General features: G+C 42.5%; 1 protein-coding gene across 1 annotated transcript in view; it reads left to right on the top strand.

Annotated features, from left to right (window-relative positions):
• The window catches only part of CRMP1 (collapsin response mediator protein 1), a 50,249-nt gene that overhangs the window by 18,102 nt on the left and 8,984 nt on the right, over window positions 1-23,163 (top strand). Inside the window, exons 4-10 of the mRNA XM_010003141.1 lie at window positions 4,000-4,184; window positions 4,929-5,093; window positions 10,902-10,963; window positions 12,625-12,705; window positions 16,025-16,093; window positions 18,074-18,194; window positions 19,266-19,422. Of these exons, the coding sequence (XP_010001443.1) occupies window positions 4,000-4,184; window positions 4,929-5,093; window positions 10,902-10,963; window positions 12,625-12,705; window positions 16,025-16,093; window positions 18,074-18,194; window positions 19,266-19,422 (840 nt within the window). The remainder of the gene's footprint in view (window positions 1-3,999; window positions 4,185-4,928; window positions 5,094-10,901; window positions 10,964-12,624; window positions 12,706-16,024; window positions 16,094-18,073; window positions 18,195-19,265; window positions 19,423-23,163) is intronic.

Raw genomic sequence — 23,163 nt, 5'->3', positions numbered from 1 at the left:
AGCAGAACTGATAAAACAACTAAGTGCACGAGATGCTGTAAGTGTGAAACTGGCTGGGTTTTCTTGCCTTGATTCCTGAAGTGCAGTGGTACTCAGTAGGCGGGATAGCAAGGCCGAGCCCTGCTATTTAGCAGCACTTGCTGAAGTCTGCTGCTGAAGTCCCTCTGAAGTCTGTGCATGCATCTCTTAACTCTAGCAAGTATTGCAGCTGCCTCAGGTAGCTAGCATTAATAATTAATAGACAGGCAAGATCTTGATTTTTTAAATGCCTTTTTCTTTGCCGAAGGAGGCAAGTTTGAACACTCTGAGTCATGTCTGGTTTCCTGGATTTACATGAGCTGAGGTTTTTCTTCGTAAACTGAGCAGAGAGTTCTTCTCTGAAAAAGCAGCTAATTAGTGAGAGCAGCCTGGTCTGAGATGGGCTTGAGTCCTAACTGTGGTCAGATGAAAAATTGTGCAGTCTAGGGAAGTGTTGTATTATCTGGATTGCTCTTTTCTAGTTTCTCCATCTGGAACTGCCCGTTGTGTCTGAATATTTAACATAGTTGTCAAATGTTGCTCAAGAGCCTTTGGAGCAAGAACCTGAACCTCAGACATCCATATTTTGGTTGATGCCCTGACTCTCCAGCTGCAGATCCTGCTAATAATACAGAATTCTTTCTACAGAATGGGGCAGCCACCAAATCACGCAGACCAGAATTTGCAGTAGTGTTCTGGTTTTGCTGGGATATAAAAGATTTGGGTTAATTTTCTTATTCTGCAGTGGAAACCAGTTGGAAAATAGAGAGTTGAATTTCTCTTGCTGACTAATGAAGCAGAGTAGGGTCATTTAAGGTTTATATCCCTGCAGGTTGTCCTGCAGAGAGGCATGGAGATCTCAGCCTTGAATGTGTTTGAAGATTAGCTATAGCTTGGAGGATGGTGCTTTTTCCTACCTACCACTGCTTAAACTGACTCTTTAAGTACAAAAGAGCAGTGGTGCATGTGGATTTTTCCTAGCTGAAACTTGAGCCTGGCACACTCAGGTGGCAGCTGAGATGCAGTTCTCCAGTATTGAAGTAGTAGTTTAGATATTTAGTAATTTAAATTGCCACTGGTATGTAAATAATATATTTTGCTTACATCTACCCTGTCTCTCATTTCCACATGAGGAAGTGAGTCCAGGTCTCCATGCCAAGTGGCAGGTCACAGTCTGGTGCTCACTGTCCCCTGCTCTGTCCCTGCCAAGGGGGGAGGGCTGGATCCCTTGGCTGGAGGGGACTAACAAGTGTGCAGGATGGGTGGCTGGGGACCAAGTCTCCAGAGCTGGGCAGGCAGTGAGCCATATTAGAGAGATCCTCAGATGCCTAAAAGAGATCTGGGCTTGATAATGACAGAAATAACTCCACTGTGTTCTGGGGGAGGTTTTCAGCTTTTTCAGGTTAAGCTTAGAAGAGTTGAAACCTGCTGTTTCCTTTGTGCTTTAATCAGCTCATGTATAACAGAATTTACCAGTTTGTTCAACTGGAGACAACAGACAGCACCAGCTTTCTGTGAGTCTGAGTTTTCCAGTTGCTGGTGCATCAGAAAACCGGCTCAATCTTTTATACAGTGTCTAGAATGCAGTTATCTGCTCTATGGTATATTTTCACCCACAAGTAACTGAGCCCCATTCTTATTAACATACACTTAGCATTAATGAGTGAACAATTCAGGAATCCTGTCACATTCTCTCTTACTCTATCAGTCAGAATAAAAATAACCTTGAAGATCAGCCTTATCCCAGCCTTAATCTTGGTGCCAGGGCAGACAATGAGACAGGTTCCTAAGAGGTAATAGTACAGCATCATGCATGAAGGCCATTTGGTCCCATGTCACTACAGCATGGAGGACTTCAGCCCTTACCAAATAAGCTGTTAACAAAATTGTATGCTGAAAATAATGAGCAATAGTTTACCTTTGTACATACTTAGCACTCTTTGACTTCATTAGGATGTGTTTTATTGAACAGGGAATTGGTGGAAGAAAATAAAAATGAATTGCTCTTATATTTTCGTTTAGGTTTTGTTTAATATTGTTATTTTCAGATGGTGTGGTAGTCCTTGGACTGGAGTTCCACCTTAGATGTATTTAAAGGAGATTGGTCACAGTAATTTATTTTTTTCCCAGTTCAGTTTTTTAGCCACACAAACACTGTACAAAGGTTGAGGATTGTTCTGATTAAAGTATGGGGTGTGGATTCAGCTAATGAAACTTGTTGCAACACTGTTATTATCCATGGGGCTCCCTGACTTTATACAAGCTTTCAACGTGCTCAAGGTTTGAGTTGCCCCGTGGTGTTACTTTGCAAGTCAGACTTTAATAGCAGAGCAGCTTCTTGCCATTAGGTTGAGGAGTTGGGTGTGCTGGGCTGCTGCTGGCTTGGGCACACCTGTCAATGCCCAGTTTGTCGTGATGTCCTTCACGCTCCTGGCAGCTGTATCAGGCTCTGGCCTGCTCCGGTGTTACACGTGTTGATGAATATCAGTGGCCAGACATGGAGTTGTATGGCTTCAAGCCGTGATGCTGCCAGCTCTCACAAGTGACTCATTTTGGGTTAGTTCAGTGCTGAGCAGCTGAGGCCCAGCTCGGGACACTGCCGGGGGCTTTGCTGGCCGAATGGCTCTTGCTTCCCACCAGCCCAAAGCCGGAGCACTGAGGGGGACAAGCTGCTGGAGGTGGCATTTTTCCATAGTATATGAAACAAATTCTTGACCTCTTGGGGCTATTTATTAACTCTGGAGGTTTGGCCAAGTTCCAGTGTGAATAATTATCCCTCTCTTTTTTTTTTTCTTCACTGGTTTTAATTAACAGTTATACTTGTTTTCAGTTCTAGCTTGTTGCGATAGGCAGTTAATCGGTTGCTGTGTTTTGTTTCATGGGTGGGAGTAGAATTTTAGTATGGGAGAAACAGGTTCAGCGGCTCACATGTCTGGGATATTTGTCTAGCTGTGTATAAATGTTATTTTAATGCCAGACGAAAGGAAATTAAGACAAGGACTGTGTGTCTGTAACACGAGATAAACTAAGTGAACTTAAACTACCTTATAGTTGTCTCTAAGCCCAAGTATATTACTGTGCAGCAAGGCAGAGACATGGCTTCCACATAAACCCATTCCTTTTCCTGTTTTGGCACCATGTGAAGTAGACAATAGAAACATAATGTTGCTTTAAATCTTAAAGGTTAGTTTTCTTACATTTGTGTCCATGGACACTAAAAGTATTTTGATTATAAGGATCTGGAGTTTGCTTAATATTGGCATGGGGGACAGATGAATATTTCAGTAGTGAAAAAAAAAAAATAAATCGCTGTTTTGAAGTGAAAAATATTGCAACAGAGAATTAACATTTTCCCACACAATTATGCACAATGTTTCACTAAGTTAAAGTTTTAAGGGGAGGATGAATAATTTTTGACATGGTAGATGAAAGGTGTTTGGGTCTCTTGAATAAGTATTTTAAGTGTCTTAGGATATTTAGATTTAAGGATAAATTTGCATTCCTTGTTTACAAAGTAATTGTAAGTCCTTTCTGATGTGTCTTGTGCTTCTGCCTAGTATTTACAAATCCAGCTTGCTGTCGTATTTGATCTACATTTTTCTGTGTTCATTTAAGAACTTAATGTACAAAATCAGAGCCCCCAAGAGAGTGCTAACTGTACATATTTGTAATTATTTGAAGATTGGAATAATAGAAAAAAAGAATTTATTTTTTTTAATGCTGGTGCATTATGGCTTCTTGATTGGCCACTAGATCAATGCAAAGCAGCCCGAGCACATGATCCAGGTGGGCAGGCTCATGGGTACTTCCGTTCTGCCAGTGCTGTGCCCAGTGGCCAGAGGTGGCGTTTGGAATTCACCTTGCCTTTGGGGTTCCCCTTCTTTCTGTATGGCCCTTATGTTCCTTTCCCCTCTCTGCCTCAAATAGCTTCTGCCCTCTGTGCTTCTTTGTTAATTAATACTGGCTTTCCTTGCTGCCTAGACAAATAGGAGAGAATCTGATTGTTCCTGGAGGAGTCAAGACCATAGAGGCTAATGGGCGCATGGTTATTCCTGGGGGAATAGATGTCAACACTTACCTACAGAAGCCCCACCAAGGGATGACTGCTGTTGATGACTTCTACCAAGGCACAAAAGCAGCACTAGCAGGGGGCACCACCATGATCAGTGAGTACTGGCAACGCAAACTCTCCCCACCCCAGGCTGCAGCTGGTGTAGTACATGTGGGTCCAGGGATCCATACTTACTTTTGGCCTAGCTCTGCAAAGACAATTATATATGCACAAGTAGTTATGTCTTTATTTTGTGTCGATAAAGGTTGTAGCATCATCAGATGCAGAAAGCCTTGAGGCAGTAAAGATGCATAATTGCAGCCCACTTGATCTGCCATATAGTGTGGCTGAGTGTTTGTGCTCTAAATCATCTCTGTTCAGACCCTTGGCTATATTCCCAGTTCTGGCTGCTTAGAAAGCATTCAGCACCTCCACTGATACATTCCTAAGGCAGAGTGGGCCAGTGACTACGAGGGACTGGTTAATAATAATGCTCACTGTGAAATACATGGAAATGAACACATCTGACAGTAAATGCAGGGAAGTCCAGAACTTGTGATCTCCTACAAAACAGTAATGGGAAAAACAGATGTTCCCTGATCTGTGAGACATTTGGATCTCCCACAGTGTGTCTGTTGATGCTGCACCAAGCAGGTTGCCAGACCCAGCTTTAGTATAGACTGTCCACAAAGACTACTGCATCTGAGGCAGCAGGACCTGGCTGACACCCCAAAGTTACGGTCTGCACACAACCTGCCTGCAAGGCTGCTCCTTTGGCCAAGGTGCTGAAAGGCTTCTTGCAGACACTGAATCTGAACAGTGTGCATTCTGGGTAACAGACACTTCATCCCTTTTTCAGTTGACCACGTGTTTCCAGAACCTGGATCGAGTTTACTGGCCTCCTTTGAGAAGTGGCATGAGGCAGCTGACACCAAATCCTGTTGTGATTACTCTCTCCATGTGGACATCACCAGCTGGTCTGATGGGATTCGAGAAGAGCTGGAAATACTGGTGCAGGACAAAGGTTAGTGAGTGAAAATTAGTAATTTGTTTTGTTTTTATTGAATTACCTTATAGAGGTGAAATTTTGAATTATTTTAATGAATGCATCATCCAGAACAGAAGTGCACAGGCACTGGCCATGCTGCCCAAGGTTCTGCACTACCTGGAACATTGATATTCACTTTTGCTCTGTAAAATGGACCTAAAGCTTTGTGCATCAATGCTAGTCAGCAGCAAGATGCATGGACGCCTTGCTTATATCACTATAGGCTTGGAAAATTAAGATGTGTATTTTGTCTGATGCAAATGTATCATTTTATGCTTGCTTGTACAAGTGGAAAATAGTTTCAGACATTGCATGCTTAGCTTTTGCTTTAAGATAAAACTCAGAAATCAGCATTTACCGTAATCAGCCCTGTCACTTTACATCCTCTATTTCATGAATGGAGAGAATAAGACATTTAAATGTAGTGGTTCAGATTTTAACTGGACTGGAAGCTGCCCATTTAGCTGCCTCAAATTAAGCCCAAATATGAAGGGCACATATGTCCGAGGAATGGTCTCCATAGGCTATTGCTCATTCCTCAGTAATGGCTTAAAATAATTTACTTGCAAGACTGGATTTTTTTGTGAAACATGCCTATATTTTTAAAATAGGTTCAAGTTATTAGAAAAAAATGATGCTAAACTTAGGTACCTAATATTGACAAAATGGCCTGGTTTTCTCAAGTGCTTGGTCTCCAGTGGCTTTTCCTGAAGTTATTAGAAGATGTTTTCTTTCAGGACATATGAAAACCAGGCCATTTATTTAGGAATCTATTTAAGATACTTATGGGTTTGATTAAATTCAAATAACAGGTTTACTATCATGTGAGTTGCTGTAGTTTACCCTATCTGGACTCCAGCTACCACTCCAGAATAGTGGAGATAAAACCTCTCATAAATCCTTTTCCATGCATGCCAGGTCAGTGTGGCAGTTTCATATATGGAGGATATCTTGGTGATAGTGATGACTTAGATTTTAAATAAATCTCTTTACACAGAAATGTATTATCAAAGTAGAAAAACAAAGCAAAATCCTGTTTTTGAGCTAGCAGTTGTTCACTGACAAACTATGGAGGTGCAGTCACGTAGGGGAATTTGTCCTGTATTGCAGCATGCTAGCAGCATGTGCTTTATAACCAGATTTTAGGCATCAAAACCCTTCAGTCAGCAAGATTATACACAATTTAGATAAACTGCAGCTGTTCTTACACAGGTCTTTACAATATAGGTGATTTTTACAGGGTGGTGACATTTATCAACACTGATGGTGTCAAATCCATGCTGTTTCCCTGCTCTCAGCAGTATCAGGGATAAGCTGCTATGCATTAGCTGACTGTACTCTCAAACAAGTGTACTATGCCTTGTTTCAAAGGTTAGATACTATTTTCCAGAGTTCCTGGATCACAGATGGTTCAGCACTCCCAAATTTGCCTTAGGGCTTACACTAAAAGCCTGGTGCAGACAGTTAGGTTAATAATTCTCTCCAGCTATATAAATGTGAATTTTCAATAAAAGTCTGACCTACCTTTCACTCTTCAGGGGAAGCAGGGATCTGTTCATTGGTTCCTGAACTGGGGTGTGTGATGAGGTCCTTGGTGGCCTCTTTGGTGGCAATAGCACTGGGAGGTCACGTTTGTTCTCATGGATGCTGCAGTATGTCTCAGACAGTCAATGTGAATTATGTGTTAGGAGACACAAGGTAAGGGCCAGCATGACAGCACAAGCACAATAGGAAATATTTCAGTGTGGCAGGGGCTTTCAAATTAATGGATAATACCTGCTGATAACTGGAAACATTTGAGCCAGCTGGTGCAAATAGACTTGATATCAATGGAGTGACACTGGTTTTCATCATCTGCAAATCTGGATTGAATTTTTCCTCAGCTGATTGTCTATTGGGTGAGTTAGCCAAGTAACAGGGCACAGTTAATCATGTTTCAGTGCTGTGTGTGCCTAATAGAATCTCGGTATGGGGAGCTCACAGAGCTGCTGTTGAGGTGCTTTGTCATCCAGTATAATTGAATAATTACCAGTTTTCAATCAATACAAAGCTAACTTGAGGAGACACGGGCTTTGGAAGGGCCTGGAGATTTTGTAGAACTAAATATTGATTTTTAGGAACAGGCTTCTAGAATTTCAGCAGCTGATTTGGGACTAGGCTTCTCCAGTATGTGCACAGTAACAACAGTTTGAAATGTGTTGACAGATGCCTCACTCATTCCCTTAACTACTGCACTTTGTCACTGTTCAAACAAACCTGTAGCAGTGGCTGAATTTGGAGAGGATCCTGTTGAGTACTTGTGGTGTGAGAGCAAGGAAGATGTTAACAATATATTATGTAACAAATATTAAGCATTAAGGTCAGTAGGCCAGGGACCAGGTCTTTTGAAAAGCCACATATTTCCAATGAATCACAGAATCACAGAATGGTTCAGGTTGGAAGGGACCTTACAGGTCATCAGGTTCTAACCTCCCTGCTATGAGCAGGGACACCTCACACTAGACCAGGCTGCACAAAGACTCATCCAGCCTGGCCTTGAACACCTCTGGGGGGGCATAGACAACCTCGCTAAGCAACCTATTCCAGTACCTTACTACCCTCTTTGCAAGACAGGATGGTACATACCATCTCTCCCATTAGCTGTAAAGGCAGCCTGTGAGATGCCCTTCCACTTTGTGTATATCTGATGCAGCTGAGGGTGTGGATGTGCATTTAGATGAGGGGACTCTTGTGCTTCTGCTCTGTGGGAGCTGTTGGCAAGGGACAGGCTCAAGAGTCCACTGTGAGATTCCTTCTGCTCTCATTGACTTCATGGAGAACATCAATGTGAGTGGGAGCAAAATTCATAGTCCTTTTAATAGCGTCAGAAAAGGGCCTGAGAAGACACAAAGGCAATAAAAGAAAAAGGAAGAGAGTATACATTACTTGGGTCAATGTGTATTTTCCAAGCGTAGAACCCAGAGAAGGCTGCCTTATCTCCTGTGGGATTGTATTTCAATGAATTGCCTTTGGCTAGATCCCAGTGGATAAAGGAGAGCAATAGGTAACCCAGCTTTTTTCTTATAGGGAAATGTGTACAAGAGGATTCAGTCCTGTGCCATCACTGAGGCTAATCAGCATGGCTTGGACCAGCCATGACACGTCTCTCATTGCTTCACGTATGCATGGTCACCTGTGAGAAAGGCACCCAGGGGCAGCTGACACCTGAGACACTGTGAGGGTTTGTAAAGAGATACAGAGCTTTCCTCCAAGGCAGGGTGCACAGATGTGATCAGGGGAGATGGTGCTGCAGACAGGAGGCAGTAAGCGCTGGCCCACAGAAGGCGTAGTCAAGCTTAAAGGTTCTAAAGCAGGGCCATTCTAAGTACACTGAAACCATATAATGAGGAATAGGCTGAGGGATTACAGTTAGTGAAAGCCATCCTTGTTTCTGGGAACTTGAGAAAACATGAAAAATAGGAATAAAGGACAGGCTTACAGGCTGATGAGGCTCTATCGTCCAGGCTGGATTTGCTCAGCGTGGAAGTTGGCAAGGAGAGGCCAGTTCCTGGTTCGTATTTATCACTGAGTTGCCTGGCCTTAGCAGGAAGAAATAATACCAGGGTACTATTCAATATTTTCATCAAAAACCTGGATGAGGAAACAGAATGTTCCCTCAGCAAGTTTGCTGATGACACTAAACTGGGAGTGGCTGACACACCAGAAGGCTGTGCTGCCATTCAGCAAGACCTGGACAGGCTGGAGAGTTGGGCAGGGAGAAACTTACTGAAATTTAACAAGGGTAAGTGTAGTCTTGCATCTGGGGAAGAACAACCCCATGTCCCAGTACAGGTTGGGGGCTGACCTGCTGGAGAGCAGTGTAGGAGAAAGGGACTTGAGGGTCCTGATGGACAGGAGGATGACCATGAGCCAGCAATGTGCCCTGTGGCCAAGAAGGCCAATGGCATCCTGGGGTGTATTAGAAAGGATGTGATTAGTAGGTCAAGGGAGGTTCTCCTCCCCCTCTATTCTGCCTTGGTGATGCCACATCTGGAATATTGTGTCCAGTTCTGGGCCCCTCAGTTCACGAAGGACAGGGAACTGCTTGAAAGAGTCCAGTGCAGAGCCACAAAGATGATGAAAGGAGTGGAACATCTCCCTTATGAGGAAAGGCTGAGGGAGGTGGGTCTCTTTAGCTTGGAGAAGAGGAGTCTGAGGGGCAACCTCATCAATGTTTACAAATACATTAAGAGTGAGTGTCAGGAGGACAGAGCCAGGCTTTTTTCAGTGATGTCTAGTGATGGGACAAGGGGCAATGGGTGCAAACTGGAACATAGGAGGTTCCACATAAACATCAGAAAAAATTTCTTTCCTGTGAGAGTGGCAGAGCACTGGAACATGCTGCCCAGGGAGGTTGTGGAATCTCCTTCACTGGAGACATTCAAAACCTGCCTGGACACATTCCTGTGTGATGTGCTGTAGGTGATCCTGCTCTGGCAGGGGGGTTGGGCTAGATGATCTTTCGAGGTCCCTTCCAACCCCTAAGATTCTGTGATTCTGTGATCATTTCAAAGTTTTATCCTGCATATATCCTGGGGTATATTAATCTTGTGATTGTGAATTAAAACATTCTCTGTGTGAGTGTGAGCAGTCATACCTTCTGCCTGAGGATATCTCTGTGCCTTTTAGACTCATGAAGGAGTTGTATCTTCATCAGAGAGTCTTATTTGTTTGGTGTAGCTAACATGAACCTATCTCTTTCCTCTTGCCCCAGGACGCATCATTTTCAAGACAGCTATTTTGAAGTGCAGCATACACAGCTTAGACAGCTTAGACAGCTTACTTCTCTTTTATGGTAGAAAAATCTGACATCAGTCCCTCTACCAAATGGGGAATGTTGTCAGTAGACTAAAGCATAAGGCAAATTTATAAATTAATATGAATTTATATGTACAGAAGCTATGAACAGAAGATGTTTGATATTCCTCTTCCCTTAAAATACGAAACTGTATCATCCCTCTGAGCAAATATTTTAAATCAATAGTGAAATTTTTACTGGTTTGAATACAGATGGTTCTTAGCCACTGATACTCAACATTAGCATTTCTTACTGATTTCTTAAATTTGAAGCTGTCATCTTTAATGGTTTTGTATGACTGCCAACATAAGTCTGTTTTTGGAATGTGAAAGGAGAGGTATGGTGAGCTGCTCTTCTAACTGGCTTCAGGCTTTGCTTCCATGCCTTCCCAGTGTCTGCCGTCAGCTAAGCTGGGTATGTTGGGCAGTAGGGTCAAAAAACGCACAAGTTTATGTGCAAATTCAGATACACAGCTCCTACAGCTTCTTAGCGCTTTGCAGAAATTTAACTAGCAGTTTATCTACTTAAAAGCACAGTTTCAGGTCAAGTTGAAATGTTTTCCTGATTAGCTAAAGAAAGCTAAAAAGAAAACCAGTGATTCACAGAACCTTACACAAGTTTTTTTACACTTTACAAACTTTACATGCTGGCTTTAGCCACCATCTCATGTCTGCGATTTGGCTACAAGCAATTTCATTTGTAGTGGTGGTTGGATTGCTGTAGGGCTGAACATGGGTAATCTACAGAGTCCAACAAATTCCCCCAGAGAAGAGACGATTCAGGCTTCTAGTCTTTGAAGCTGTGGAGCCGTGCTGTATTTCTGGAAATGAGTGGTGAAAAGCCTAGTCCAGACACATTCTATGACTTATTTTACCTGAAGTTTTTGTTCAAACACAATTTAAGAATCCACTTACAAAGCAACACCTTTGAATTTTGTCTTGGAACAGGTGTGAACTCTTTTCAAGTCTACATGGCCTACAAAGATCTCTACCAAATGTCCGACAGCCAGGTATTGCTCTGAATGCTCTTCATTGCTGTGATCTGTCCTTTCTTCTGTGATCTCCCAACACTTGAGGGGTTGCTAAGGTTGAATCCCAGAGGAATGTTCCCACTGGCCTGAGTGGCACTGGGGAAATGTGCAGTGGAGGAGTTCTCTCTGGAGGGTCAGTCCTGAGCTGTGTTGTACATTTGCATGGCATTCACTTGCTGCAAAGATTTTCTGGTGTCTCCCAACATTGCAACCACACAGCACTGCTCAGGATTTTTCCCTCACTTTATTTTTCTGTTTCCTTTCAAGAGCTCTAGGTCAGAGGGGGAAGAAAACGTGAAGCACTCAAGGCAGTGGCAGTTCTGAGATTTCAAGAGTTTCCCAGTTGCTGCAAACAGCTAAATGGAGTTGCTCTTTGGGGGAGGTTGCCTTTTCTCATTATGGCTGGAGATAACAATGAGCTTATTTGTCCAGAGCTCATTACAGATTCCAGACTCCTCAGCTTTCCCACTCAGAAGTACCAGGTCATTGTAAATGGACAATGGCATCTGTTAGTAATAATAATGTTTGTTTATTCAGTTCAGAAAATGTTTCTTTCTTATTCCCAGAGCTGTAGCTCTCGGTCTCTTAAATAACTGTTGTTACACCTCCAGTCCATGTGGTTTTAATTGGAATTTTAGACATAATAATATATAAATATGCTCTGAGAGGCAATGCCTGTTAAATTCAACTCCCTGTTGGAACAGCCAAGAGAAATACATCAAAATGTTTAATGTGTGGCTAGAGTAATGCCTGTTGTTACCTTGTTTATGTGTGCATGTTACAGGCTGTGAATTCCGATCCGTTCAATACTAGTTGAAATGCCCTAGTGCAAAACTGGGCACTGAAGAAACCATGTCTTCAGTATTTCATCTGTTTTTGAAAACTGGGCTCCCACATTACTGAAGTCTGATTTAAACAGGGAACACATTAGCTGAATAAGTTTTGGAAAGGGAGCTGAATTTTAGTAGAACTATGCTCAGGAATTCTCAGTCAAAGCAATAGGATCGACTATTTCCCTTTTGTATGGATGGGGTTTGACTCTTAGAAAGCAGTAATAAAAAAGGATGCACTAGAGAAAACATCACACCCTTTAATTGCAGAAGTAAAGATGCTGGTGAAAGTGTGACACTATGTTCTCTAAGAAGACTGTGCAGAATGCCTGCACTTCAGAAATGAGGTGTATTAGCTATACTGAAAGTGTCTGAAGTCCCTTCATTATTCCCATTCCATGGGAATAATTCCATTTTACACTTACTAAAGCCCTAGAAAATGGACTGTTCACTAAAATGAAGCCTGCGTGGGAGGACGTGAAGGGGTGGTCCTGCAGTACAAGGGGCTGGGGGAGGCGCTATGTGTGAGGGAGATGTGGTCCTGCTTGAGACTGTGGACCCTGTCTTGGTATAGAAGGTTTGAAGACTCAGCCTGGGGCTGGCTGGTGTGTGAGGGGTAGGTAAGTCAAAACCTGGCAGTGAAGCTCTGGCTCTGTGTAGAGAGAAGAGAATGGAAAAGGTGGGATAATTTCCTGTTTGCTGAGGTAATAGCCAGCATAGAAGGAGCAAAACAGGCGAACAGAGAGGTCTGAGTGCTAAGTCATGTGTTTTCCTTATTCAGCAGTGTTTCCTTCTTTGTACTACCTGCAGCTTTATGAAGCCTTTACCTTTCTAAAAAGTCTTGGGGCTGTTATCCTGGTCCATGCTGAAAATGGAGACTTGATAGCTCAGGTGAGTGAACTGTCATTTTTGCTTCACTTTGCGAGAAGACAGAGACAAGGGAGGGGAAGTAGAACCCTGCAGCCAGAGTATGGGTGGGAAATAAAGGAACTACCTGGTTAGTGCCATTAATTTGGCCTGATGTCCTGCACACTGCTGGTATAACCTCTGGAGGTGGAGGCCCTTTCGTATGCTTTGGCAGAGTATCCATGAGGTAGAGCAGTGATGCAGACAGCTCCTTGCCTTGGCAGCAGATGAGGACCGGGTGAGGGGGTAGAAGGAAGCAAGCAGATCTCTTCTGAATCTGGCAGAGACAAGTGAAGCAGGACTTCCTTGAAGCAGGCCTGCTTGAAATTTTGGGGACAAAAAGTGGAGCTGGGACGCTTTATGCTATTTCTCTTGCTGCAGCTGACAGCATAAGCAGCATAGTGAGTTTAGAGTGTTAAAGCTCTCAGACCTATTTTTTTCTTTTTTAGAATATTCATATAAATCACTAAATATTCACATAAATCACTAAATATTCATATAAATCGCTAAAGTTTGAGACTAAGAAACCACTGTGATCTTCTAAACATTTAAAAACTGTGCATTAAAATGTAGGCCTTGCTCCCTGAAGATGGGTGTCAGAACCAGGAAACTGGGCTCAATTCAGTATGTTCCTTTAGAGTGTCCCGGATCTGAAGTGCACTGTTTGCAGGTCAAGTCCCCCATGTAGGTACTGTCCTCACACTGGAGTGTGCTGTAGCTCTGTCCTGTGCCACAGCATGTGGAAAGAGGCATCCCAAGGACAGCAGCTGATAGCAGGCCTCCTGCTCATATTTCAGAGGCCAGGATTCCCTTTTAACACAGAATGGGTGGGTTTGGGCAGGTGTTGTCATGACTCTATACATCTGTACAGGTGAATTTTGTGAGGCTGTTGCAGGGATGTTGCCCTCCTCTGATCCCATGTATGTGCATAGAGCCCCTCCGAGGTCCTTAAGGTTCTGAGTGAGCTGAATGATTTATCTGTTGAGCTCTTTATCTGCTGGTTTATCTGCTAAAGGATAGACTGCAGAGCTGACAGGGAAATTACAATAGCTAAAAACAAGTTGTCTTTGAGCTCTAGACTAGGGAATTCACCTTATCTCATGGTTGGGGGAAAACCTCAAGTGAAAGTTTGCATGGTTGGGGCAGTGTGTAAGGACTCTTGCTCACATTAGGTTATTTTTTTGTTTGTTTTTTTTTTTCTTCAAAAAAGAAGAAAATTCTGTCCTTTATCTACCCCCTTTAGGAGCCTTCTTTTTCTTTTCCCTTCAAGTTTGCCCAAAATAACCATGGGGCTCTGAAATCAGTAGTGGGGTGTCAACTGACACATATAATACAGTTGCGTCCTTCCCCCCCTGAAACCAGATGAAAACCATCAGTTGGATTCAAGAGGGGAAAAAAATCCCCATGAAGAGTGGCATGATTTAAAAATACCAAAATATGTAATTTATGTTTTTAATACAACATAAAATATCCAGTTGAATGAAAATTCATAATAAGAAGCATAGTAAGTTAATATTACTGTAGAAATGCCAAAATAAAAAAAAATCAATTGACACCTGTGTTGTTCTAGTATGTTCCCCATTAGAATCAAGATGCACTTGTGAAATTGCATTTCTCATGGAAATATGTTTCAGTTACATTTTTCTTTGATCAGCTTTAATATATCATAATGGAATATAAACATGCATTATTAGGAAAAGAGGAAGTAGCAAATAAATTAAATTATGGTATATGTCAACATATTTGTTCACCACTGCCATGTTTTATAAAATTAGTCCTTCCTATGCATTTATTTAGAAGGATTATTTGGATAGTGAAAAGAAAGCTGCCTGCAGCAGTGTTTTGCAGGACTATGATGTGTGAAAATCCAAATTTGATCTTATCAAACAGATATTCTCTCTTATTAGCACTATAAAATACTCTTACAGTGGGTAATTTTATCATATGATCTGATTTTTATGATTTCCTTCAAGATGCAAATCTATCCTGCTTTGTGTTCCATTTTTGCCATCTTGCTATTTTTGTATTATGTGGTTGCAACTTTAGATTTTGTCGTATTTTAATTATCTGAAGTCTTTAACAGGCACTATTCAGAGCTGTTGCTTTAGTGATTTAGAACACCTATTTTTAAGAATCCCTATGAAACATGATTTTCTAACTGAAATAATCTAAATTATGCAAACTCAGGTTAATCAATGTCTATTAATGCCTCATCAGCCTTGACTGGTTGCAGCAAAGGCAAAAGTATATGTGAATATTAACTTGCTCAGATTTTGCTGGAGTATGTCGGTAATGTGTGAGCTTTTCACCCTCAGGGACCTGGGATCAAATATTTATTAGATGACCCAGTAAAGTATGTTCAGTAACTTCATCCTGGTCTCCAGGGGACATTTGTCTGTAGCACAAGTCATTACCTTTGTTGAACTCTGCTCATTAGACACCTGTGGGCAGGGCAGGGCAGGGTCAGAGGTACATCAGCAGCTCTGGTCCCACTTCTGCTCTGCTGATAGACCTGGGCCAACCAGATCAGAAGTGGTTGGCTGCCATTCTCCACAAAAAGGGAAATTTATTCTAATACCACTGCTTGACCTTAAAATAAAAGAGAGTTGAATCTTTTTATTTAATATTAAAAATTGATTGCACTGCTGTGAAGATGGATAGTGCAGATTTTTTTCTGACAAACCTCCATTGGTCCTGACATGGGCTTTTTTGGCATGGACACCATCCCCTCAGAACTGGAGGGCACTGTTTTGCTTTTGTGGAAAGATAATTTTAGTGATTCACTCTGTAGGAAAAAAAAAGTGTTACAGAAGACTGAATGTCTGAGACAAGTCTTTGATGAAGTGTTAGCAATGCTACAAGGAAGATAACAGTGCTTCATGGATTGCAGCTAGAGAGGAACTTCTGTGAGTGAAGACAGAATTGCAGGGTGGAAATATCCATAGTTACTAATTAGTGTATGGATTGAAGCCTGTTCCCTGGTTTGGTGTCTTGGTGTCAAGTAAGACTTCAGGAGGACAGAGGAGATTTCCGATGGTGCAGCCCAACGGCTTGAGATGCAAATAATGCTCTATTGCCCTGCAGAGACTGATCTTCTCCTGCCTGGAGCAGATGCCACGGTGGCATGGGACCAGTTTAAAGCCAGTGTTTTCAGTCCTCCTACCCCAGCAGCAGGCTTATGCAGCTGCCTTTACACAGAGAAAAAAGAGGCAGTCAGGCAATAGAGCTGTTAATCTGCCAGAGGATGCCCAGGGCAAGGGTTTAATCCTGGAGAAGTTGTCAGCATTTATTTCTTCTGTTGCAGGAACAAAAGCGTATCCTGGAGATGGGGATTACTGGACCTGAGGGACATGCCCTGAGTAGGCCTGAGGAGGTGAGAGACTTCCCTCATGTTGTCATTCCTGCAAATAATTTGTCACGTAGTGTTGGAGCTTGGCTTCTGTATGTGCAGATGCTAGATGCGTGCACTGGGGAAGACAGCATTCTGCTTCTCCCACAGCCCTTTCCAGTATTATTCAAAGCCTGCTTTTGCTGCAGCTGGTGTGTTCCCTCAGTCTGGGGAGAAGCAGGTCCTTGTACACTCAGGAGTCACAACTCCTGCTGTCCTGGGCACAGACATATGTGTATTTTATGAGTGTAGTGCTTGTGATGTGATTTGTGATTATCAAAAAATGGGTTTATGAGGGTAAAAATCAGCAGTGCTGCTTCTGGGTTAGGTTTTGGAGTAACTGCATTCGTTAAAATGCTTTGGCTGAAAACCTCCTATAGGATACATGTGTACATATATAGCAGGCATATGCATCTGCCCACATATAAATTGACATTTATGCCAGCAGAAATATTTGTAGTAGAAATGCAGGCTGTAGAAATGCAAATATAATGAAAATTGAAAGATGCTGTGAAGCAGCTTGTTTTATGCAGCTCTCTTATAATAAAAAGCAGGCTCTGGAATGAATCATCTCGGGCATCTGGAAAGGGTTTCTTTAATGAGAAGGAAAAGGTGGAGACATGTGGATGTCCCTTAATGTATGCAGTTCAGACCATTAATGGGATGATGGAGAGTGGTAGTGGGAAGTGACTGCTTTTCTTCAAGACTGAAGAGACAAGGTCCTGGGGATTTGAGGCTAAACTTCAAGAGGTTGTTGTGGTTTGCAGATCTTTATATAACCTCTCCCCAAGGCAAAAGGAATCAGCTTAATTGGTCACATTCTTCTGTTGAACTGTTTATGTACTTTCTAACTTTGCTGTTTACTTTCCACATAAATTACTCTTAAAAAAAAATAAAAAATTGAGTTGTTTCCTTTTAATGAGAACAAGGCCTAAGGAAAATCTGCATTTGTAGTTTCCAGAAAGGAATGTTGTGTCATTCTGACCATGCAGAGGTCCTTTCTGACCAGCACTACTGCAGGTGCATCTGAGGCTTCCAGAGCAAATGTTGTGATAGAAGTCTTAGCACAACTTGAACAGACAGTCTGATTTAAGAAAAAATATTTATGCAACTGTGAAGAATGAAGCCAAGTGGTTTTGGAAAGGCTAAGCTGCTCAACTTCTCTAGCACAACTCTTGGAGAGAAATTTCTGTACTATCGAGTCAGTATTTTAAGTCACCGCAGAGTTTTAGGTATTAAGATGTGAATAGTGAGAGTCCATCTGGGAAGGAAGTATAAAACTGATGACTGGGAAAAGGGGTCTCCAGAGCCACTGGGAAACACTGTTCCTCTGTCTGAAGATAACTGCTTTGTGTGCCTATGTCCCAGATGGCTCCCTGGGAGGACATTGCTGTCATGCTGGCTGACAGGGGACTTACTGGGCAGTGCTTCAAAGGTTTTTATGGATTATGGGCTAAATTCAGTCCACAGTGCTGAAGTTGCTGTTTGGGAATACTTTACATTCACTGTCATCCTATCCTTACATAAAGATTGCATAGGGTAAGCTGCCAGGGAGAGCTTGGGGGTTGTCTCCGACTTGGGGCAACATTTCCTTGCTTCATTCTCCTTCCAACTGCACGCTAAAAGTCTGAAACAGAGAGATGGGAGGGAGATGAGGAGGACCCCATTAGCTCCTCAGATGTGACCTTTCCTGGGGTGCAGTGAGCCAGGGAGCTGTATCTGCGCCAGGGCAGCTGTACCATGTTAGCAGGTACAGCCTAGCTGTGCTTACTCCTAAGGCTGAGTCTTAGGTTTAGTCTGAGGTTGGGTTAGCTCCCTGTTTCCCAGCACTGCATCTCTCTGGAAAAAGCAGAATCAACCCCTGAAGAGTTGTTGCTTAACAGTGAGAAATAAGACTCAGTCCTTCAGGTCATTTTTTCTTTAGTCTGCTTTTGCAGTTAACTTTTTCCTCCTTGTTTTCCTCAGCTTGAAGCAGAAGCAGTTTTCCGTGCCATCACCATTGCCAGTCGAATAAACTGCCCCGTGTACATTACTAAGGTGATGAGCAAGAGTGCAGCTGATATCATTGCACTGGCCAGAAAGAAAGGTAAGAGACTTCCTTTTCCCCCCTAGACTTTTTGTTGTTGTTGTGTAGAACTAAAGTGAAAAAAACCTGTATATCTTGACCCAAATCACAAGATACAGGGAAAGATTACCAAGGAATGGTAGCACATCACAGACCCTAAGTATTTATGGCTGGGAGAGATGAAGAGAAATCCTTCTACATGTTTCAGCTGAAAAACTTGTTCTGCTAACTGTGCTCTCGAATGTTGTGTTGTAACTCTTGTTTATCCTGTCTTCCCTTTTACCTTTCTCTGAGACTGCTGTATCTCTGTTCATGGAAGGTAGATATTTTCTAACAGAGTCTAGCACATCCTCTATGCCTGTTTGGGGTATTACCCTCTGAGGGGTGGCTTGGGCAGAGAACCTGCTGTCAGAGATGCCTGGTGCTTCCTCCTGGCCTTTCTGCTGGAGGCCCACATCAGATGTACACTGTGGATCAACGCTGCTTGCTGGGGCTGTGGAGGGATCCAGGTTACAAAGCACCCAAAAGGGACATGTGATCCTGGAGGCAGCTGCTTTTGAAGCTGTATTTGTGAGTCAGGACTATTCTGCTGGTTGATGCTACAAAGCACGTGAGCAATACAGAAAAGCTAAAGAGCAAAATATTATGTTGATACTTGTATTCCTGGAGACTTGGAGTAAGGTGCTGGGGACCATATGCTGCTATCTGCTGGTGCTGTGCCCAACCTGGGAGTAGAAGAAAGGCATCAGTCTGCTGGAGCCCATCCTCCACTTAAATTCACCCTGTATTGAAGCAACAGAGAGAACATGGCTGTGATTAGAACAGTACAAATTAAAACCAGATCTGAACTGTCTCCTTCTAGATTAAAAGGGGAGCTTTGTAAATATGCTGATCAAAAACATGTGTAGCCCAGAGAGCCTTCTGATTAATTTTTTATCATATAGATAAATCCAGGGCTGCTTAATTTTCTGGGAACTCCAGTGGCCATGTAGTAATGCGTAAATTATACATGGCTGCATGTAGCAAGCAGTATAATGTGCTGAAGAGAGAGTGGATTGTAATGGGTTCCTGTATATCCTTGCTTTCTCCAAGGTCCCCTTGTTTTTGGAGAGCCGATCACTGCCAGCTTGGGGACAGATGGGACACATTACTGGAGCAAAAACTGGGCCAAGGCTGCAGCTTTTGTGACGTCGCCACCTCTGAGCCCTGATCCTACCACTCCAGATCACTTAAATTCACTCTTAGCATGGTAAGACCTTAATTATTATTTTTTTTGCAGACTGATGATCAGGCAAGTGCAAAAGCCATGTGGGGTGAAGCATCTAAGGATAAGCTCAGTTTTCTTTAGATCAGTCTCATACACAAAAAAAAGCATAAAAGGGGTGTAGAAAATCAGGTGGTTAAATCCCTGTATTGAGGCTGTCAGTGAGGTGAGCAGGCATGAACTCTCCAATGCCTGGTTAGCATGAGAGAGGCAACTGCTGCCTATTCAGGAATTAATTCTTTTTCTTTCTGCTTTTCAAGTGATTCCTAGTTGTACACCTAGATAGTCTTTAATCCAGACTTCAAACTGGCTTCCTCCCTCATTCTCTGTTTTCTCCAGCCAAATTGTTAATGTGTGTTTGGATGGCATCCTCACTGTCCAGCATAAGGAACAGCCTGGTGGACAGACCCCCATCTGTGAGAACAGACTCAGTTTTAAACCCTGGTTATATCTGGCAAGCACAGCTTCTGAAATCAGGGTTGTCTCTGACTATGGAGATACGTAGTACTGAGAAAATTTCCTGGTGCAGTTTTTGTCAAAGCTGGTGTGGGGCTTTAAGCTGTGAGCACTTTTGAGAATTAGGCTGTCCTAAACTACATTGCACGTGTTTGTAGCAGAGGTCAGCGGGTTTAGCTCCTTGGCATTGAAAACTTGTGACTTGATAGTTTGCATTCATCTGGGATGGACCAAAATTGTGTAAGTTTACTTGTGTTTAGTTCTCGCAGCCTTGTTTTTACCCTTAGCTCACCTTGTGTCTTTGTAGGTTTCAGGATCCCCAGACTGGAAGACAGCTTAGATAAGTGGCACATACGAAGCTGTGTCAGGGAGGAGGAAGTAGCCACAGTGGATTACAAAGGAGACTGTCAGGGACTTGGGTGGGGATAGGCAGGTGACTGCAGGCCATCACTTGACAGGACAGGGGTATGGGCTGACTGTCTTCAGATCAGCAGAGAGAGGATTATCACTAGAGAGATGAAAGGAATGTAGGTAGCAGACAGAGAAGTGTCTTTTTTGTATAGAAAAGAAGACAACAGCAATGCCTTGCCAGCACCCCAGACTGTAAAACCATCCCTGAAAATATTTCCTTGCCTATGAAATGTTATTGGAATTCACAGCTGAAGTCCCACCAGCACAGATTGATAATGCTGGAGCGAGGAACTCAGCTTACCATTCAAGACCTTATTTAATGCCATGTGGTGGCACTCATTTCACCTGCTGCTTCCCCTCTCTAGGGATTCCAGTGCTCTAGTTAGAGCAGTAGAATCTGAACCCTAAAAGTGAGCCGTTGATCTTCAGAAACCATTACCTCCTGAGGTTAGTTTTCCAGCTGACTAACTGGCAGGCTGTATGGCAGGCAGTGCCAGTGTGGCTGCTCATGTGAGGCTCCAGCATGTTTAATCAGGCTTGGGCAGAGCTGCCCTTCAGGTGGATAGGCACATAGGTGGGATGGGAAGCTGCCATCAGGCAGTGCCACTGCTGCAGTATGCACACATCTCTCCTTGCACACAGAGGGTCAGGCTGTGCAGTCCACCAAACCCAGGTTTTAACTCAGCTGCCCTAATGATGCTGCATGGAGAGCACTATCAATGAATGCACAGTTGAGCTTTGAGTTACATGTGGTTCTGGTAAGAATACGCAGGGATTTGTTTGTTGCTGACTGTCTGATGGCAGAAATTATTTTCCATAATTGGGCTTTCTGTTGCTTAAAATAAGGACAAGGAAGAAAAATTACTTTTCTGCTCTGATCTATTGCTATTAGCATTGGAAAGAGTGAAGCTCAATGTGTGAGGGTGAGGCTCTTAGCCAGCATATGTAAATGTGTATCAAAATGTTTAGTTCTTTACTCTATCAGACACAGCTATATGTTTTCTAGAAGAGAATCCCAAAATAATAATATGTGGGTCAAAACACATTAACTGAAATAGCAAGAACATTTTTAGAACTGGGATCCAAATAATGAGTTTTTTAACACTAACAAGAGAAGCACAAACTGAGGAGTCACAGAAGTTTTCATTATCCTTTAAGCATGCAAAAATGGCTTTTTTTTTTCCTAGTGGCTTAAAGTCCTAGATCTTAAATGACAGCAGCTTAGCCTGCTTTCAGTTTTAATACTTTAAATCTATACTGTGAAACTAAAAAAAGAACTGTGTTTTATCAGTTTGCCATGCATTTGTGGGGAATTTTCTGCAAGGATGATGGTTTCTATTGTACTGTTAATTTGGAGACAAGTGTTTTGCATTCATTAAAAAATCCTTCTAGCATTCCTCAGCAGGCATGCAGCATACTGCTTCTGCTGTTTTCCACAGAAAGTGTTGATTTTTCACTGAAAAGCTTGAATGTATAAAAGTTCAGCATGTTTTATGGGGTTTGCAGATTAGATTTGCCTCAGAATATTTGGTCCTTGTTTCACTTGTGGGCCATATGCCCAGGATAGCTTTTATCTTCCATGGTGTACTGCCGTGTTATTGCAGCATAGGTCATCTCTTCTGAACTAGAGATGTGAGGTCTTGGTGCTTTGTGGAAGATGTAATCTGCTGTGAAAGCCTTGTTTAAGGTGAAGAAGAAGGTGATGAGATATTGATGTGATATTTAAAGATACATGTGTGTCCACTGTTAATTCTGATCACTCCTTCTTTGGGAGATATTTTCCATGGTGAACCCTTCTTGTCTCTCTCAGTTTTGTAGTTGATCTTATGCTCATCCCCCATATGACAGTAGAGTATGTCTGAACTGCAGGAGTGCCCATGTAGTTGACCGAGAGGTGTTGGCAGCTCTCGAGTGACACACTTCAGCTTCAGAAGTCTTCTATTGATTAGACTGGGGAGTGAAGTGCAGTCATTAAATGTCAGAGGAGATGGAAAAATGGAGTTCAGAGGAAGCAACTCCTTTTTATGTGTCAGGTGTAGGAATTAATAGTGTGGTGTAAGACGCGCAACTAACTGCAGGGAAATGGGCAGTGATACAGGGCCTGGCTGTGACATTCATATTTTCATGCTTGTAGTCATTAAAGTGCATAAAAGAGAAGGGGGCTAAGCCACAAGAAGCTTAGCTGACAGAAGAGCCACAAAAAGGAAGAAGAGGCATTGCAATCCTCTGACTTTAATGTTGTCTTGGAATAAATGAATGTTTAACTGATGGATTTGGTTTAATCCTATGGAGTAACAGCAGGCAGTCTTTTATGATCAGGAATAGCTAAAATATAACTGCCTTTTCTCCATTAAATACATGGGTTTGGCTTCTGCTAAAAAGTGGATGGATGGTTGTGAACATGTTGAAGAACTAGAAAAAAAGCCAAAAGTTCTTCTCTGAATGTCAGCAATCATTAGGGCTGGCAGCTCAGAAAATTGCATTAGAATTACCGATGTGTGACTTTTTTCCTCTGTTCTTGACTATTTGTTAGCTTGCTGGAATCTAAATGTATGGACCAGGTTTGTTCATGTGGTTCAGAGCTGGAACTTAGCTGATCAGTTAAATGAAAGGATGACAGGCTTTTGGGAACATTGTCCTCCAGAAGGAAATCATAGTGTGTCTGAATGTGCTTGAGTCCTGAAAGCTTAATCAAGACCTGGAAATATCACCTGTTTCCTGTGGATATTGAAGAACCTATCTTCTTTGATGTCTTTCTATTTTTACAGTATTCTGCATATTGGTTGTGTTTTTCCTCCTTTTTCCTGAGAGCAGCTGTGATGCAGTTCTGCTCTCTGCAAAAAAAAATAATAATTGTCT

This window comes from Chaetura pelagica, unplaced genomic scaffold (assembly GCF_000747805.2).
Source record: "Chaetura pelagica isolate M959 unplaced genomic scaffold, ChaPel_1.0 scaffold147, whole genome shotgun sequence".
Lineage (NCBI taxonomy): Eukaryota > Metazoa > Chordata > Aves > Apodiformes > Apodidae > Chaetura > Chaetura pelagica.
The sequence above is the reverse complement of the archived record's forward strand: the minus strand, read 5'-3'. Positions and strand labels throughout refer to the sequence as shown.